General features: G+C 30.1%; 2 protein-coding genes across 3 annotated transcripts in view; one reads left to right on the top strand and one right to left on the bottom strand.

Moving 5' to 3' along the window:
• Window positions 1-12486, top strand: part of LOC111622289 (cell division cycle protein 16 homolog) — a 27773-nt gene extending 15287 nt beyond the window's left edge. For both annotated transcript variants that reach the window (XM_023364647.1, XM_023364646.1), the window contains exons 7-15: window positions 1235-1314; window positions 1394-1443; window positions 1564-1634; window positions 2639-2764; window positions 2848-3000; window positions 11743-11868; window positions 11953-12088; window positions 12157-12247; window positions 12318-12486. In XM_023364647.1, coding sequence (XP_023220415.1) covers window positions 1235-1314; window positions 1394-1443; window positions 1564-1634; window positions 2639-2764; window positions 2848-3000; window positions 11743-11868; window positions 11953-12088; window positions 12157-12247; window positions 12318-12457 — 973 coding nt within the window. In that variant the 3' untranslated portion in view covers window positions 12458-12486. The remainder of the gene's footprint in view (window positions 1-1234; window positions 1315-1393; window positions 1444-1563; window positions 1635-2638; window positions 2765-2847; window positions 3001-11742; window positions 11869-11952; window positions 12089-12156; window positions 12248-12317) is intronic.
• A 21-nt stretch (window positions 12487-12507) lies between these two features.
• On the bottom strand, window positions 12508-15499 carry LOC111622290 (protein AAR2 homolog). The gene is made up of 5 exons (XM_023364648.1): window positions 15433-15499; window positions 14745-15117; window positions 14539-14673; window positions 13247-13454; window positions 12508-13182 (listed from the first exon to the last, which is right to left on the bottom strand). Exons 2-5 carry the CDS (start codon window positions 15043-15045, stop codon window positions 12693-12695), a joined length of 1134 nt encoding a protein of 377 aa, XP_023220416.1. The 5' UTR covers window positions 15046-15117; window positions 15433-15499; the 3' UTR covers window positions 12508-12692.
• Between the last annotated feature and the right edge of the window lie 4122 nt (window positions 15500-19621).

The following is a 19621-nucleotide window of genomic DNA, read 5'->3' as shown; positions in this document are numbered from 1 at the left end:
TAACGAAGACTATTGTATCGTTAAAAATTATCTTTTTATTTTGTACAAACAAAATAAATTTATTGAAAAATATAAAAACAATAAAAAATTATACTTCAGATGTTAATTTACTATCAAAAACGTAAAATATTTGAGTAGCCTGAGAAATAGCCGAAGATTGCAGCGCCACAGCACTAGTGAAAATTTAAATTTGCTGACTGGAATGCTTTCAGATAATGGACGTTTCGGATAACCAGCTTTCGGATAAACGACGCTCTACTGTATATCATTATTTTATATTAGCATTTTATTGATAAACAATTTTTGTTAAGTTTTTTTTATACTGTTTTGATGCATATATAAAATAAATATTTCATTATTTTTTTTTATCTTTTTCATATCAATTTAAAAAATTTAAATTAAAAAAATGATAAAAAAAAATTGTTTATTTGTCATCATTGCTTTTGAATACTATGAAAATACTGTAATATGCACCTACTTTGTGATTTAAACCACACTCTTTTCAAAGTACAATGCAACACTTTTTAAAGTATATACGAGACACGAGTGTCCACGTCATTCTTCTCTGCTGGTTGGCCTGATACTGGGACTGGGAATGTGAAGGCCAAGCAATGTGGTTTGGGTGAATTAGTGACAAGTCGTGTGTACACATAGTGTAGAACATTACATTAACATGCGATTAGTCATAGTTTCTTTGCTTACTAGATATCTCGTAGCAAAATAGAACTGACAATGAGTTATCTTGAACTACACTTAAGTAAATTTCTAAGAAAATGCCTAAAGGCCCTAAACTTTGCGACACCCCAATCATAGCGCTGTGGCATCCTGGTTGAAAAACACTGGAGTAGAGGATATTGTTAAGGTAATATGAATTGCAAAGGGAATATTTCTTATTGTTATAGTGGAATTTATTGTTGTGTTTATAATTGCTGTATTGAGATTTGTCTGTATATAAATTTATACAAATTATAATCATAATAATATGCTATATTTATTAATTTATTACTCATGCCATATTACATATATTACTCATATTAATTCATTACATATATGGCTTGGTTTTCCATATATGTAACAATTGTCATAAAAACAAAAGAAATAATTACAAATATTTTTAAAGTATATATTTTTGTATTTTCTCCTTTTAGATTTTTAAGAATTGTTTTAAATTTATAAGAATCAGTTTTAGAAATTTTTGGATTATTTAACAATATTTCTAATGAAATTTTGACAGTATTCTTAATAGAGATCCATATCATAATCAGTGTTTACCAATTCATATATCATGTTTAATGGAATTAAAAAAATCTAATGGTAATTATTAATTTTATTAAGATTTTATTTCAAGTTTATATTAAAAATAATTCTAATTAATTTTTTCTGAATGTTTTAGCTCTGTTTTACCTGGCACATAAATTAGTTGATTTGTATCCTGAAGGAGCCGTATGTATTTTTTAAATTAGAATTTAGATATATTTATTTTTTTCTGCTTTATTATAAATTTAGAATTATATGTTTACATTGGATATGAACATATTAGTAATAATTTCAAAATTTTTACAGATTGCTTGGTTTGCTGTTGGTTGTTATTATCTCCTTATTAACAAAACTGATACAGCTAGAAGATATCTTAGGTAAGTTTTTAAAATAATTAGTAAGTTAAGTTCATAATGCAAGTGTAACATTATGGCATTTACATATGCTATTCTGTAGATAACATAAAACAACAATATAAATTATATTATAAAATTTTGTGTGAATATTTTCATGAAAATTTTACAATTTTAAATCAGATATGTTTGTATAATTTTTTTATTCAAACGATTACTAAAAATAGAGGCAATACTTGTTGTCAGGCATGCTCTCTTTAGTCATCAAATTATATTTATAATTAATTACAGAAAGAGAATTAAATATGATTTCTTATATTAACAAATAATGTTCTAAAATATTTGTTACTTTATGAATTTTAGTGGCATTTTTAAATTATGTAAATAATCAAGATTATATTTTAACCCAATCTCTCATTTAATTAGAATGTTATCTATTTACATGCTTTAATTGACATCTAAATACATTAATATTCTTTCAATTTAAAATAGATTCTTCATAATTTTAGAGAGAATTTTTATCTAAAACTGTCTGACAAAGAGATGAATGATGATGATAATCATCAGTGAACATATTCATTATGCCAGCTTTATGGCCAAGTAAATTAAGGCATCGGCCTGTCGCTCTGGGTATCTGGGATCAAATCTGAGTGGAGAATCCTGGGAATTTTTCTTGGATAGTCTGTCCCAAATATATTCAGCCCTATTCTTCACCATCCAACCTATCCCATTATGAGTCTGGCCAAACTCATCATGGACATGGTGATTTCAAATAGTTACTAATCGATTGAATATTTTAGTATTTTGATTTCAATTCTACAAACTTGGATTTGCCTTTTTTTATATTTCATTCCTTTCTACAGTTTTAATTTACTTTTATGGATTTTTTTTCAATTGTGTTAGATCCACAGTCTCTTCTAAAATATTTCATTTTCAAAATATTAAAACTTTAAACACATTAATTTTTTCATAAATTAAATATATTATTATTAGTGTGAATACGGATGAAATATGCAAATATTTTTCAGTAAAGCTACAACTCTTGATTGTGTGTTTGGACCAGCTTGGTTGATGTACGGGCATTCTTTTGCTGTAGAAAATGAACACGATCAAGCTATGGCGGCATATTTTAAAGCTTCACAGTTAATGAAAGGGTCAGTATTTATATATTATTATACTTTCAGTAACTTTATAAAAATTGTTATAAATATTAAAATAAAAATTTTTATGAATTTAGGTGCCATCTTCCTCTGTTATATATTGGTTTAGAATATGGACTTACTAACAATACAAAATTGGCTGAACGATTTTTCAATCAGGCATTAACTATTGCCCCAGAAGATCCATTTGTTCTTCATGAACTTGGTGTTGTAGCATTTCAGAGTCAAGAGTAAGTAAAATAATAAATTTTTCTAAAATCAATATAAGAAGAAAAATTTTCTTTTTTCTTAAGAAAATAAACAAACAATTTATTTTATTATACCTATGTTAAAGATGAGAATCTTGGACTTATATATCTGATAAAGTATGAAATGGCTTAATATGGAAATAAGTTTTATTTGTTTTTTTTTTAATAAAGATATCTATTTGAATACAGTAATACCCCGAACTTACGTGATAGGTGGGACCGAGCGGTAACCGCATAAGTCGAATTCGCGTAAGACGGGGTATAATTTCGCATATAAATACATACAAATAATTATTAATTGGGGCCAAAGACTAAAGAAAACAATAATTTAGAAAAAAATATTTAATAAAATCTTAGATAATACATATGTATAACAAATTAGGCCTATATTATTTTACAATTTTTCACATTTACTTGATTATTACGCCATAATTTTAACATTGTTTCCATCTCAGCAATAATACTGTGACGTTTACGAATGATGCTTGAATTTAAAGATTGAGCATTTTTCACAGCTTCGAGAATTTTTTCTTTGCCTTTTATAATTGTTCTGACCGACAATTTCGGTAGATCAAACTTCTTTGCCAATTCACAAATTTTCATTTTTGTATCAAAGTCTTTAATAATAATGAGTTAAATGCATTAGTAACGAATCGTTCGAAAAGTCTAACGAAATAGGAATAACGATGACTTCATTCTCGCTTAACTCCTTCGACTTTACGAACATACCCAATGTTAACTTTACATTCCAAAGATAAAGTTTTTCTATTCTTGTTTGATGCAGAAGAATTAGTTCTACTTTGTTTGGATGACATGGTAGAGTCTCTCAAGTCTCCATAGATATAACAAACACAGAAATAAATAACACAAAATAAATTGTAGCTATGTGTCAATTCCGCGTGACACGTCCGAACACGTAAGCTGAACAATAGTGTGGGGGGAGTGAGTAATCGAGGGTTGCGTGGCACTCAAACAAAAGACGAATCGATGAGATTTGAAAATTGCGTAACTCCGGGTTCGCTTAAGTCGGGGTATTACTGTATAATATAATGTATATTTTTTGAGCATCCATGCTGCACTTATGCCAATCCTCATACCGGATCACTTTTTTCCTTCAAAGTCACTTTTAGTCAGCATATCTGAGGTGCAAGATTATGCTGCACTCAGATTGCAGTAGCAATTTTTTTTTGTTTTTTTAGGTGGAACTTTTTATTATGTTAATATTTGTTTACAATATGATATTCCACTTATTTGAACTGCAATTATCCAGATCATTATCAAGAAGCTAAGTGTTGATTTTTGTGATGAAATGTATTCAACAATAACAAATAAATTATTAATATGTAAATTTTCGACTATAAATTCGACTATCTTCTATTATCAGGACTTATTATACTGGTTTTACAGATAATATTACAAAGATTAACAGAAAACAATTTTTATTTTATTTCGTATACCTGGACACATACACAATTTTGCTTTTCGGACATATTCGTCCCTCCTCAGCAGGTATTTAAATAAGTTAATTTTTCAGTTCTCTTTAATTTCTTGCTCCACTGGATATTCAAATTTTATCAACAATATCGCAATTACAATTACAATTACAATTACAATTCTGTTTGTCTCACACCTGAGGTGTGAGACAAACAGAAAGAGAACAAATGTTTAAAATAATTGTAATTGCGATATTGTTGATAAAATTTGAATATCCAGTGGAGCAAGAAATTAAAGAGAACTGGAAAATTAACTTATTTAAATACCTGCTGAGGAGGGACGAATATGTCCGAAAAGCAAAATTGTGTGTGTGTCCAGGTATACGAAATAAAATAAAAATTGTTTTCTGTTAATCTTTGTAATATTATCTGTAAAACCAGTATAATAAGTCCTGATAATAGANATTTAAAATGTGGAAGAGAAAGAGGATTTTATTCTTCAACTGTCATATTCTTGGTGACTGTGCCTACCCATTGAATAATAAAATAATGACACCATATAAAAACAATGGCTATTTAACAAGAAAGCAGAAGTTTTTCAATACAATTGTGAGTTCTATGTGAGTCATAATAGAACAAGCCTTTGCACATCTGTTTGGATGATTTTGGAAGCTAATTTACATTTACATACGAAATTAGTTTAAAAGATTATGTGCTTGTATACTGTATTACAATTGGTAAATAATGTAAATTAGCCACATATAAGAAAATAGACCATGTTTTGAAGATAGCTTAGTATCTTTAAACAGAAATCCAAATATCTTAATTTTCTGCAAATCCAGATGTCTGTCAGTCCCAATTAATCTGGATAATTGAGTTATACTGTATTGCTCTTATCTATCATATCAAATATTATTTTTGTATTTGTTACAATTATTATGCATTTTTTACTTTGCTTTGTCACTTAATTTGTTTTTTTTTTCCATGTGCTGTTTAGCATTAGTGATTGTTTTTAATGTTTATTGATAGTTGATCTCAGTGAATGACAGTAACTGCAATAAAGTGTTTTTGATGTTGTTTTTCTTATATTAAAGATGCCTAACTGCCATTTTAACAGTGATTATTGGCTTGGTAAAGTTGACTGTAATGGTCACCTTATCTCCAGGCAGAGAGAGGATTGGTGATCATATATCTTATTGCAAAGTATTTGATTCACAAACATTGCCAAAGAATTTCAGGTATTGTCTGGACATGCTGAGAGAGAAAAACAAAAAAATTCTGAAATGAAGTTGTGACCAGACCCCATTCAAATTGTAACTGAAGGACAGAGAATACTGTTCAGTTATGATGCAATATGTTTATACAGTTTTTAGGACAAATTGATGCTATTTCACTGCTTAAATAGTAATGCTTATATACAAATATCCATAGTAATGTGTGACAACAATTCAGTGTCACACATTACTATTAACTGGCCAAATGCCATGGTTGAGGATAATCTTGTTTTATAAAATAGTTTTTTCAATCATCATTTAGATATTCTTCATTATTACTCTGCTATTAGTCACTTTTGAAGTTAATAAACTGGAGTATGAGTTCTGTTATGCAATCTGCAATATAATATGTGACCTTACAGGATGTAATATCTTCCAATTAATTAAAAAAATGTTCTTTACCTCTTTCCTATGCAATCAAATTCAAGTTTTCATAATAAAGATGATCTCCAAATTAATAATAAAAAATTATTATAATAGTTTTTAATGTGATAAAACTATTCTAATGATGGATGTAGATTTAAAATATCTTATAACAAAGACAAAGTTGTTAATATTGATTATCAGAGGTTATTTTGATTGTATAAAGGTTTCAGTTGTCAGAATATTACAACAATTGATTGATAAATAAAATCTCCATTTTTATAAAATTGGTAAGAAATAGAATTACTACTTTTTAAGACTAATCGTACCTGGTTATTTTCAACATAACCACCATTTAGGGTGAGACATTTTTCCAGATATTCAATCTAGTTTTGTATTTTATGCATAAAAAAGTTTTGATTTTTTTTGCTCCATTTTCAGCTTGAACTTTTCCATGTTTTCCATTATTCAGTGTAGTGCTTGCTATCTGCTAGCGGATATGTGAAATATTTAATTTCCTGCTGATGTGTTAGAAGGAACAAACTTCCTTTCCACTATTTTTATTAGTGGGAAGGAGCATCCCACTAATAAAAATAGATTGCCTTTTCACAGCATCTATAAATGTTTTGAGTATTTGTTTGGAATCTGTCATAAATCCCAATTCTAGCTTTTTCAGAAATGACTACAATGAGCTACAAGATTCGTTTTTAATAGCTTCAATTGATTCCAACAAGGAATATTGGGAAGATAGGTCCAAAATATATGGCTATGTCCTGCCTAAATACAGTGACGATATTTTCAAAAGCCATTTTTGTTTAACAAGAAGTACCGTCGAGGTGAGTGACAAAAGATATATTTTGGTTTTATTTTAATCTGTAATACTCTTAATAATCTAACAATGATAAAAATTTTTGATTTCTGAAACTTTTTCCCANTTTTACCTTATTGTTTCCTCGAAAAAAATAATAATTTTTAAGACTGGAAACGTGGAATCGATCTAGTAAACTTCAACGAAACGGAACATTTGGCTATCACATGAATGCATGGCCTATTCGACATGTGCTTGGTCACCTTTACTGCCAGCAGGAAACAAAGAAAAGAAGAAAAATATAAAACCAGAAATGAATAGTCTATAAGCAGACGAAAATTAAAAACAGAAAAATAATTTAAAAAAAAAAAACAAAGATATTACACTCGTGCTGATGGTAATTTAACTTACACGCGTTTCGTTTTCGAACGTACACTACAGAAACAATGGCTCTACTATATAAAATGTACGTTTATGTGTTATATAATAATAAAAAAAACCCTTTTTAAGCTTTCGTGTATTGGTTTTTTCGGTTTAAAATGGAGAAAAGATGGCGATTTTTCCAATATTGCCAGGGTTACAGGTCAGAGTCCTGGATGTTGTGTAGCAGGATGTCGTCAAGCGTGACAATCCAACGGAGTCTCACTTGGTTGCTCTATCCTATACACATCACAATTTATCTTTACTTTTATTATGCATGGTTTTGAAGGATCTGGAGAGCTGACCACAATAGGGTAATCTTGTAGATCAGTGTGATTGTTTTTAGAATGCAGAGAACAAATTCTCATTATTGATGACAATGTCCTACAATTTCATTCTACTTGCATGGAAGTTTTCAATTAATGATTTTTCAGATTAAATGTACTTACTGAAGGTTCCATTATTTTCAGAAATTACTTTCCATGACTTTTGTCTCCAATTAAGAATGTCTGTGCCTTCACGCAAGCCTAGATCAGCTGCACTAAATGATGTCTAGAGTTTTGGTACTTTGAAACCGTGCTAGTAGTTATTAGTACTGATGTCTAGAGTTTTTTAAAATAAGTTTTGATATTGGTTGCTGTTCCTAATGAAAATATGAATCATTTACTAGTATTATAACAAAATTATACTTGGTAAATAATTACTTCCATTCACGAGATCTTTAACAATTATGAAGTATAGTGATAAATTATGAAGGTACACAAAACAATGTGCTGTGAATACAAACATGCCATAGATTGCATTACACCCATATTGCCTTTTCTGTGAATAAAGAAAAAAAAAAAGATTATATAAATAGAAAAGGTTACCTTTAGTGTAGTCCTACTGGCCATATGTGATCATAAGTTAAAATTTTTGGACATTTATGCAGGTTGGCCAGACTCTGCAAATGATGCTAGAGTTTTTAGGAACAGCCCATTATTTAAAATGTGGAAGAGAAAGAGGATTTTATTCTTCAACTGTCATATTCTTGGTGACTGTGCCTACCCATTGAATAATAAAATAATGACACCATATAAAAACAATGGCCATTTAACAAGAAAGCAGAAGTTTTTCAATACAATTGTGAGTTCTATGTGAATCATAATAGAACAAGCCTTTGCACATCTGTTTGGATGATTTTGGAAGCTAATTTACATTTACATACGAAGGGAATTTGTTCCAGATGTGAATGTAGCTGCCTGCATTCTACATAATATATGTATTATGCATAATGATTCTACACCTGTTGCATATGATCATTGATAAAAATTCCAGTGGTGCACGTAAAAGAGATCAAATTGCAGATTACCTTTTTAATTTAGAGTGTGTATATTATCTTTTTACTGCAAATCATGACAAAAATAATCATCATATTTTCTTGTTATAGTTTATATTTATTCAGATAAATAATTGTTATAAAATAGTAAAACATTTAATCCATTTTTGGTTAGAATTGTTTTAAGAATTAGCTGAATTTTTGTCTTATGCTAAATAAATGATTTTTTACCATCCAGGAGTGTGTATTAAGATAACGTTTTCTCCATTTTTTGCATGTGATGCGTCTGGCTTTTAGTGCAATGTGTCATGCTCATTGGAAATCATGTCTGTAGTCAGACAGTCCAAGAAAAATTGGGCAGTTATTGTGGTCCACACAAAATATGTTTTGGCCTATTCATTGGTAACCTCTATATTATGACATATTATAATAAGTTAAGTTCAGACTACTTACAATAGAACCTAATTAGTGCTGCTACATGTTTTAAAACATCTAGAGCTCCTGCATAAACTGGTTAATTTCGCAACTCCTCAAATTTTAAGTAATTTATTACAGTTTGACTGTAAGAGTGCAGTATATATGGGCAGAGAGGTTTTATTAATAATACTTATGGTCTACCTGCAGTAAATTAAATTCACATTATTCTCTTAAGAAAAAATGTACAAATGATTCATGTCAACATTGGAAATAAAAATTTTATTAAAGTTAATGTGTTTTTGCTTACTTTGAATTTGTTTTTGATACATTTTGTAACAATTCAACTAGTTTTTCCAATATCCAATTCCTTATGTTGCTGCCATCTTTCATCTTTTTTCTCTCTTATCCCTTCATTTCATATCTTTATGATTTCAATTTCTTTTTTTACTTTTAATTAATGCATTTTCATCTTTTTCTTTGAGAATAGTTGTACAATCATTTTCATTATCCAATAACTGCACAAGAAGTTGGAGCGGCTACAGAAGCTGGATTTACCTGAGCTGTCAAATGTTCAGTACTTGTAATACTGACACAATCTCTGTTTTGTTCACAGGTAATTTCAGTTAACAAACCTTGAGTATGTTCATTCATAAAAGCTGTGCTTTTGAAATTGATTTTTGATGAAGATTTTGTATAATTAATTGGCAGATTTGTGTTAATATCCCTACCAAGAGTTTCATGCAATTCTTTAAAATATTCCCCATTGTATTTTGCCTTCTCAAAATGTCTTGCTTTTATCAATATTTTTGCTGTGTGTAATCATGATATTACTCCACTTGCGGTCACAATCTGAACCTATAAATTTAAAACCCTCTTTGCATAATTATCTGCTATTTTAGCCCAAAGCTTTGTTTTTACTTGGAACTTTTGAAAGTCATCGTCCAAATATGTTCTAGCTGATATTAGCAGCTTTACTGCTGCCTGGGTCTATTTAAAGTATATAAAGTAACAGATCTTGAAAATTAATTTAAAGTATTTGCTGCAAGCAAATACTTTAAATTAATTTTCAAGATCTGGTAAATATTTGAAATCATTTATACACATCACAATTTATCGTTACTTTTATTATGCATGTTTTTGAAGGATCTGGAGAGCTGACCACAACAGGGTAATCTTGTAGATCAGTGTGATTGTTTTTAGAATGCGGAGAACAAATTCTCATTATTGATGACAATGTCCTACAATTTCATTCTACTTGCATGGAAGTTATCAATTAATGATTTTTCAGATTAAATACACTTACTGAAGGTTCCATTATTTTCAGCCATCATACTTTTTATAACTTTTGTCTCCAATTAGAATGTCTGTGCCTTCACGCAAGCCTAGATCAGCTGCACCAAATGATGTCTGGAGTTTTTTAAAATAAGTTTTGATATTGGTTGCTGTTCCTAATGAAAATATGAATCATTTACTAGTATTAAAACAAAATTATACTTGGCAAATAATTACTTTCATTCACAAGATCTTTACCAAGCAATAGTGATAAATTATGAAGGTACACAAAACAATGTGCTGTGAGTACAAACATGCCATAGATTGCATTATAAAATAGATAATAAAATAAATATATATATATATAATGGTTTTGCTGAAAGTTTTGACATGTGGGTTATATTATATAATGCTAATTATTATATTACTTGATATCTAAAATCAAGATACAAATGAGGTAACTAAGAAATTCAGTCTACATATCTGACATATGAAGATGAAAGGACAGTTATGCCTGTCAAACTCTTTCACATAGATAAAAGTTAAAAATATGTTTATTTTTTCCTGTTCAAAAACTGTTGTAAGTTCTTTCATCCATATTTAAAAGAAAATTTTGATCTCCTAGTTCAATTAAAACCTTCAAACATGGTGCCATCATACTTTGCTCGTTGTCTTAGCAAAATGCTAGTGCTCCTCAGCCTCACTAATGAAATTTTGTGTTTTGAGATGCCTGCGAGCGAGCTAAAATATGGAACAAGTTTTATCACTGCGCTGATGTCTCACTGAATAATAGAAAACATGGTTTGCATCCAGAGTTGACTTTTCAGCATTGTGTTAATTTTAGAACTAGATATCAGTTCTGGGCTGAAGGAGTGCAGAATAATCTATGACTTCAAGTGTACTAGTTGTTTTTTTGTTATACAATACTATACAAAAAAAAAAAATGTTCTTTCTTGTCTTAACTGTCAATATTTTGAGTTTATCAGAGCATTATCATATTAATTGTTCTTTTGAAAAATTTTGCAAGTGTTCTAAATCCTTAGGATTAAATAAAATCTTATTGATTTCCTTTTTTCCAAATTATATTTGATGAAACTCAAACTACTTTTAAACAGTAAAGATACAGTACTTCATTTTAATATTCTAAACAGCATCATTGAGGTATAGATACTTTTAGTAAAGCAAAAATAGAGCCAGTAGAATCCGAATTATCTGAAATAAAGACACTCATTTGATTCAGATAATCTGGAAACTCGGCTAATATGATGTTTTGGATGGATGTAATACATAAAAGTTTTTCTAATCATAAGATGATCTGTATTTTTTAAGGATTTCAAATACTATAAATTACTTAAAAGAATATAATGTGCTCAGTTTTATTTGTCTTTAAAAAAATGTGTGCATTTGCAATTTTTTCAGTTATACCAATGCAGAAAAATATTTTAGAGAAGCACTTGAAAAAGTACAGACTAGTGGACAAACAGTTCTTCCAGAGAAATGGGAACCACTATTGAATAATTTAGGTCATACTTGTCGAAAAATCAAGTATATAACTGTTTTTTCAAATTAAGATATTAAAAATCAAACTTCTATTTATAATGCAAACTTTTTTATTCAAATTATTTTCAGGAAATATGAAGAAGCATTAGAGTTTCATCAACAGGCTCTAGTTCTAGCACCTCAAAATCCATCTTCGTTATCAGCAATTGGTTACGTTCATAGCTTAATGAAAAACTGGGCCCTTGCTGTAGAATATTTTCATAAGGTTTTTAATGTGTTTCTATTTTTAGACTTTTTGCAATCTTATTTAAAACTTTTTAAATTCACTTTCAGGCTTTGGGATTACAAAAAGATGATACTTTCTCAACTAGCATGTTAACTTATGTAATAGAGAATCTTATGAATGTAATTACTCCGTGCGAAGGTAAGTAGCTATATGAAAACTTGGTTAATTGAATATTCGTTTAAATTGTTTTTATGTTTATCTTGCTTAGATGTGCCCGAAGAACTTCCTTCGTATGAATTTTCTCTTTTAAGTCATTCTGTTCGAGATGAGAGTGGACACGGGGAAGGTCCCAGTGAAACTAGTATGTCCATATCCATAGAAGTCGAAATGGAGGAGACAGATCAATGAAAGAAAAAAATCTGAATTGTTATATATAAAGGCCAACAAAAATGTTCAAATAATTTTAACTGGAATATTTATTTATGAAACTGTAATCATGGCAATAGGTTTACCTAGCAATTTTGTATGTTGAATTTTACACTAAGATATGAATTCAATGTTTTTCGTTGATTAAAAGTAAAAATTTTACAATAATACATCATTATGATATCAATATACACAAAAATGAATCATGACAAAACATTCATTGACTAGTTTCTACTATAACTGGTGCACAGTCATCTGGCTCACTCTCAAAATCCCACTTAAAAATCTTTGTCAGGCTCTCTTTGAATTTCCTACCACGGGAACGTAAGGCTTCGTCGGCAGTACTGTTTTCTAAATTCGAGAAAAAGATTTGAAAAGTGGTGGTGAGGAAATTACTACTTGATACTATATCAACAAAGAAGTCCTTGGGTATTTCTTTCAGTTGAAAATGAACAACAACAATAAAACTGAGATACAGTTCTCCATACAGTTTCAAAGCAGTGTCACTATTACATAATATTCTAATTAACTTTTGCCATTGTTCAAAGGCTTCATACACGTGTCCGACCAAAAAACAAACAAATGACAGTTGCAGTTCTGCTAAAATATCTTCAGGTTTCTCATACATCAAAAGAACTTGCTCTAGTAAATATGTAGAGTCCATATTATGTTTAGTAATTTCAGTAGGAGACGCTCCTTCTGGATGTCTATAAATAAATATGACACTAAATTACACTGTAACTTTACGAATTTATTCCAAAGTATACTTACTTTCTTAAAGGAATTTTAGTAAATCTAAGCATTGTGCCAGGAACCAGTTTTAATTCTGGAAGATTATCTTCTGTCTTTGAAGTAGATGCTGCCATTTGATCAGTTTCCATTTCTGGATTATTTTTGGACATTAAAAATGTTTCGGGAACAAACTGTGATACAGAGCATACTATCCCAGATTCCGGCTCCATGCTTTTCAGAACAGGTTCTACAAAAATAATATTTGTTTATAAAGATTGGTATAATTAACATATGTAAATTATTAAAAACTCTTATCTATATAACTGGGTAATAAATGTAAATTTTTAAAAAGTCTAAATTGAAAAAAATTGGAAGCTTTTAACAAAGATGGAAAAAATGGCAACTCTAATTATCACATGATAATCTAGTATTGTGGAATAGTTCAAATATTCTATCTATTGAGTAAATTTAATCTAAAAAATAAAATAAATATGGCAGAGCATATCTTTGATTATCTGAAATAACTGGGGCAGGACAATTTCAGATAACTGACTGTACTTGGTAGAGAAAGATTAAAGGATTAAAGTAAAAATATTAATTTGAATTCTAGTACAATAGTTAAAAAAAAAAAAGTTAAATTTAAAGCATAATGAAAAATCTATTAAAAACAAGAACTAGTCTTTCTTTGTAACCTACAATGTACTGATGATATTTTACTACTACTTTTTACTATTTAATAACTTTGAATTCAAAGTACAGTACTCATAAAAATTATTTATTACAGTTCGTTTTTCAAAAGTAGTCACTTATTTTGTTTTATTTATTTATAATTCCCTGGCTTGCTTTGTCATCAAGAGTTGACAAATCTGCTTAAGGTTGCATTTCTAACTATTTCGATGTCATTTCTAATGCATCAAATGCTTCAGTGTGTAAGCAAAATGAAGCAATTGATGCATTAAAAACCCATGCTTTTCTATTTGTACCATAAAAATAAAACCTAACTAGTGCTGATAACAAAATAACCTGACACCCAGGCCTACAGAAGATTGCTGGCAATCATTGTGTAAAAACTTCATAATTTCTGGAATTAGTACTCTATGTAATCAATTTTTCAACACTATAATCAACATATTACTGTAATTCAAACTCATTTGGCAACTGTCAGATTAGTTATTTCATTTTGCAGAACATTTAGATTCTAATTATTGACTGTTGGGTGGTTTCCAAAACAATGGTTAAGATCCAACAGCTCTCATTTTTCCATCTTTGTGGCTTATATTGAATTCTATATCTGAATAAAAACAGTGTAAAGAACAAACAGTTAAAATTACCTGTAATGTAACTAGTTAGAGCAACCCAATTTCTCCACATCTTGTAAGGATACGCACCAAGAAACCGATCCATATCTTTCAAATTTGAACGAAATCTTTCCGTTTCTTCGCTATTTACAATCTCTTCGCTCATGGCTATTAAAAATACACAAAACATAAAATTGCATGAAAAATCACAGGTTGACCATTACTAAAATAAAACCTACTTTCATCAAACTTATTCCACTTCCTAACCAATACTTCTTTCGGGGAAAACACATGAAAGAAGCCAGTGCGAGGTGCAGACTGTCCATATTTACTCACTCCGCTGTAGTAGATGAAATGCAAACCCGGTGGTATCATTTTAACTCCTCTGAACTTATCCGCAACATAGAAAACACTCATGTCTATACCGAATTCGGTTCCAGGTGGTACATCTAGAAAGATAAATGTCGCTCCCTCTTCGAATAACTTCTTCCCAAGATCTGGATCAATCTCTACAGATTTCGTCTTTGATTTTGATGACATAATTGCAATTTAATGTGAAAGATGAAGATACTTCAAGAAAATTGAAGAGTTATGATGAGATATTGAAGTGACCTAAAAAATAATAATGTTCTGAGTTTTTAGAATAATTTTTATGATTTTATTCAATTGTTGACTAAAGAAAAATGTTTGTTTATAAATCAGTAAAATTGCAGTTCTGAATGAGGAGTTTCGACCTCCTACGTGTATAACTACGCGAGTCACGTGTACCATCGGTTCCTTTGTTTTACTCCTATTGGCATCATCTACAACTCTTATAAGGTCTTAACTACCTTATTCAGAACTGCAATTGAGCCCCAAAAAGTGTATTTTATTTATATTTTTCTCATCAGTTTATAAACTAATAAATTTTAACTGAATTATCTCTACCTTGGCATTAACACAAGCACCATGTTTCCAATGATATTTCCGTCGCAAGATGGCGACGTGAATCGTGTTGCCAGCTGAAAAACATCCGAAATAAGAATTGATAAATGATAATTTAAGATACGTATATTTTTTTACTTTTAATTAATTTAATACTAATTAAATTCAAATTGTAAAATTAGTAAATTATTTTCGGGGAGCGTCGACTCCTAATGTATTAAACCAATCCGAATTAAATAGACCGCGGAAACAAAATTGGTAACCCAATTATTCCATAAAAAGTTATAAATTCGCGTATGGTCATGTGACGTGACCCCGGTTAACGAACTATCACGTGACCGATAGGACCATTAAGGGTGTGTTCACTCTTCCGTTCTCTTTTTGCCGTTCTCTTCGATGGCTAAAAATGTAGACTCACGGTTACAATTGCCGATAGAAATTAAATAGGGGAAGTAGAAAACATTTACGAGAATACGAATTAAGGATTTTGATGTAAATGGTGAAGTTTAATAGAATAAAAGCGGTGTTAATCGCGCATATTGGATCATTTATAACAGTTCCTCCCACAATAATGGACTTCGGAAAGTATCGCCACTCGAACGTGAAAACAAAACCCTCATTGGTATTATAGATTACAAAGAACAAACTTTCACCGATTAATTACCTGTATAAGCTAAATCAATTAGATAATATTATTTTAACGTTAAACGCCATGTTGTTTTTAGTCATAGAACATAACTAGTTAATTAAATTAGTTAATAGGAGTTACATATACTGTACTCCTATATCACATATACTGTACTCCTATTAACTACACCCAAATAATACTTCAACATGTATAATGTTTTGGATATTTGGGCACAGTTTTGTATGTGACAAACTCGAAACATTCATAATTTTACGTAGAAATGTAGAGGATGGAGTTTTATGGGTCTCGGGAAAAATCTATTAGCAAGTCCCAAACTAATTTGCGAAAAAGAATTTATTTTTTCTTAGAAATTAAAAAGCGCGACGCCACGACCCGAGGCCCAAAAAACTGACGTTTGAGCCAGGCCTGTATATAGGTTACTATTAAATATAGGTATAATAGAATGCACGACAGGATATTACCCTATCATACATAACAGTTACGATAAAATTTAGGTAATAAATCAGAATGTATTGTACATTAAGAATTTATACATTTTAAAAAAAAATTCTAAAGTTATTAACCGGAATATAACGAGATTATTTAGAATTTTCGAGGTCAGATTTTAGAATTTAGACCTTTACAAACGTTAAACCTGCATTAAAGGTATGAGTCAGAGTTTGTGTATAGAGCTCAAGGCTATTTTTGGGAGTAAATAATGATTCATTTCATACAGAAAAATTACGAATTATTAAATTCTGAATAAGCAAACGAATCGAAAAATGTTTTATATTAAAATGGCATGGAATTTAATAACATTATTTCGATATAAGCGCTTTAATAAGTGTAATAAAGCAAACAGGTTCTATGAAAGGCACAACTTTTACATTAAGAAAATCGTTAAACGTTTCGTCGTAGAAGCTAATTTTATATTTTTATCGAGAATGAAAGTAAAACATTTCTAAGAGATATTGTCTTGCAAATAGTAACACTCTGAACGTATACTTTACGCAGGCGACAATCGAATCTCGTTCTGTAAAATAGGATAAACAAACAAAAGCAAACACACATACACACAAATTCAAATAAAACTCGAGTGTATTCATTTAATAACACTCAGAATTTTTTTTAATGTAAAGTTTAAGGCTAAAAATATATAAAAGTACACGCTATTTTTTATATTTTACCTTATTGTTTCCTCGAAAAAAATAATAATTTTTAAGACTGGAAACGTGGAATCGATCTAGTAAACTTCAACGAAACGGAACATTTGGCTATCACATGAATGCATGGCCTATTCGACATGTGCTTGGTCACCTTTACTGCCAGCAGGAAACAAAGAAAAGAAGAAAAATATAAAACCAGAAATGAATAGTCTATAAGCAGACGAAAATTAAAAACAGAAAAATAATTTAAAAAAAAAACAAAGATATTACACTCGTGCTGATGGTAATTTAACTTACACGCGTTTCGTTTTCGAACGTACACTACAGAAACAATGGCTCTACTATATAAAATGTACGTTTATGTGTTATATAATAATAAAAAAAACCCTTTTTAAGCTTTCGTGTATTGGTTTTTTCGGTTTAAAATGGAGAAAAGATGGCGATTTTTCCAATATTGCCAGGGTTACAGGTCAGAGTCCTGGATGTTGTGTAGCAGGATGTCGTCAAGCGTGACAATCCAACGGAGTCTCACTTGGTTGCTCTATCCTCATTTAAAACCGAGAATTTGGTGGAAGGGTCTTGTCGGACGACAACCGTCCTAGCGTGACATTGATGTATACTACTGCAACTGACCCAGATCGTCTTTACTCCTAACAAAACGTTGATGCCGCTAGTTGATTCGCTACGTTCTTAATGGATAATTCAGCTAATGCCGCCGTTTACTACAGTTCGTATTGTGTTTGTTGAGTAAACAAAGGTTTGTATTCTTTAATTAATACGGTAAATTTTTAAATTAAAGTTGGTGTAATGTTCGATAGGATTTAACGCCGAAGATTTTACTGTTTACTCTTATAGTTATGGAAGAAGTTTATGTTATTAAAGTCAAAGGAACCCTTCCAACATCCAGGGATAACAGCCTATCGTCCAGGGAGGATGCCACGCTAGGTTTAGGAATATTACACCTTCTATTCGGTTCCGTAGCCATAACTATGGGCACTTTAGGACTAATTATAAGTTCGGAATCAGGCATAGAAATATTTTTCGGTCTGCTATTCGTTTCCACTGGTCTGTCTTCCATTTTAGTGTGGAAATATCCGTACAGGAAGCGCTATCGCAAGTTACTGTTCCTGTTGTCTGCCGTATCATTGATATCGGCTTTAATCCTTCTAATACTAACTCTAGTGGCCATCATCCGTCAGCACGTGATTTACGGAGGCCCGGGGATGATTGCTAGCATCAGAGCCAACGTCATCATCAACACCATACTCGAAACCATAGTGGCCTGTTTCTCAACTTTCACCTCCGCCAATTCTATCTGGAACTGGAGTATGTTGAATGTCTTCAAGAAAATCAATCCCGTGACTCAAAAGGTCATCGTCACTACCAACATATCGCTGGGTGATCCTAATATGGTGTACAACGAGGAGACAGTCAGGCACGTGAGCCCTTATTGTGTCATATCGTTCCAAAAGAACGAAGAAAGGAAAGAAGTGGCTAGAAGGCTTCAAGAATTTGTTAGAGAAGCTCAAAGTAGGACTGCTGATGGTAATTTATCATCTACAGAATCGAGTGTTGGAGAGAATGAAATGTGTGTAGATATGCAAAACTGTTGTAACGAAGTGATAGACATCAGTTAGCGCTCTCGAGCAATGCCAACATTTTTATAGGCTATATTTTTCTACAAATTACAGTATTATAAATGTAATATTTAATTTAATTAAAGTTTTTAACGAATTTTGATTACATTTTTTTTTGCTTTAAAAAGCTAAAATAAACAATAAAAAAAAATCTATATATATATATAGGAAATCGTAGAAGCAGTTCCTGGTACTGTTTTACCAGGAATTAACTTACTTAAATTTTCTTAAATTTTAAACTTCTTATTATAGGAAATAAGATGATAATTTGTGTAAACAATAAAATAATTTGCTATTTTTAACATTTTTTTTCGATATTATCTGCTGTTATAAGGCCTAAAGTTTCAGAGATGAAGTACGTTAACCTCGAGATAACATCTCATTATATCAGAATGTTTTTTTGTATAGATGAATACAAAAATCCAGATAGGATCTTGTTCTAACGATTTTGCTTAAGGCTCATGCTGAGTACACTTTACATAATTATCTATTGATATTTTATATATATATAGGCCTAAGTTATTAGATTGTTGCTATATAGTTGCAAGCTGAATTATATTTTTTATATATTTTTTCATAAATTAAAGCTGTAATTTTAAAATATTCTCGCTTAACGTCTTAAAAACAGTGTTTTTTTTAATTAAAATTAAGTTATTTAATTTGAAAAATAATTATTAAATTAAGGTTTTATTGAATAAATTTGGCTGAAAATAACAAAAAAAAAAAAAAAACTAAAAATGGCCATATTAATTGTTCTTTTG

The sequence above is a fragment of the Centruroides sculpturatus genome, unplaced genomic scaffold (assembly GCF_000671375.1).
Source record: "Centruroides sculpturatus isolate CEXI.00-Female unplaced genomic scaffold, Cexi_2.0 scaffold337, whole genome shotgun sequence".
Classification (NCBI taxonomy): Eukaryota; Metazoa; Arthropoda; class Arachnida; order Scorpiones; family Buthidae; genus Centruroides; species Centruroides sculpturatus.
This window is presented reverse-complemented; position numbering and strand designations above follow the sequence as displayed.

Coding starts and splice junctions, on each gene's coding strand:
- LOC111622290 (XM_023364648.1), bottom strand. CDS start 15,045: ATGTCATCAAAATCAAAGACGAAATCTGTAGAGATTGATCCAGATCTT. Junction 14,674..14,744: donor GTGGAATAAGTTTGATGAAA/GTAGGTTTTATT, acceptor TATTTTTAATAG/CCATGAGCGAAGAGATTGTA. Junction 13,183..13,246: donor ACTAAAATTCCTTTAAGAAA/GTAAGTATACTT, acceptor ATTTATTTATAG/ACATCCAGAAGGAGCGTCTC.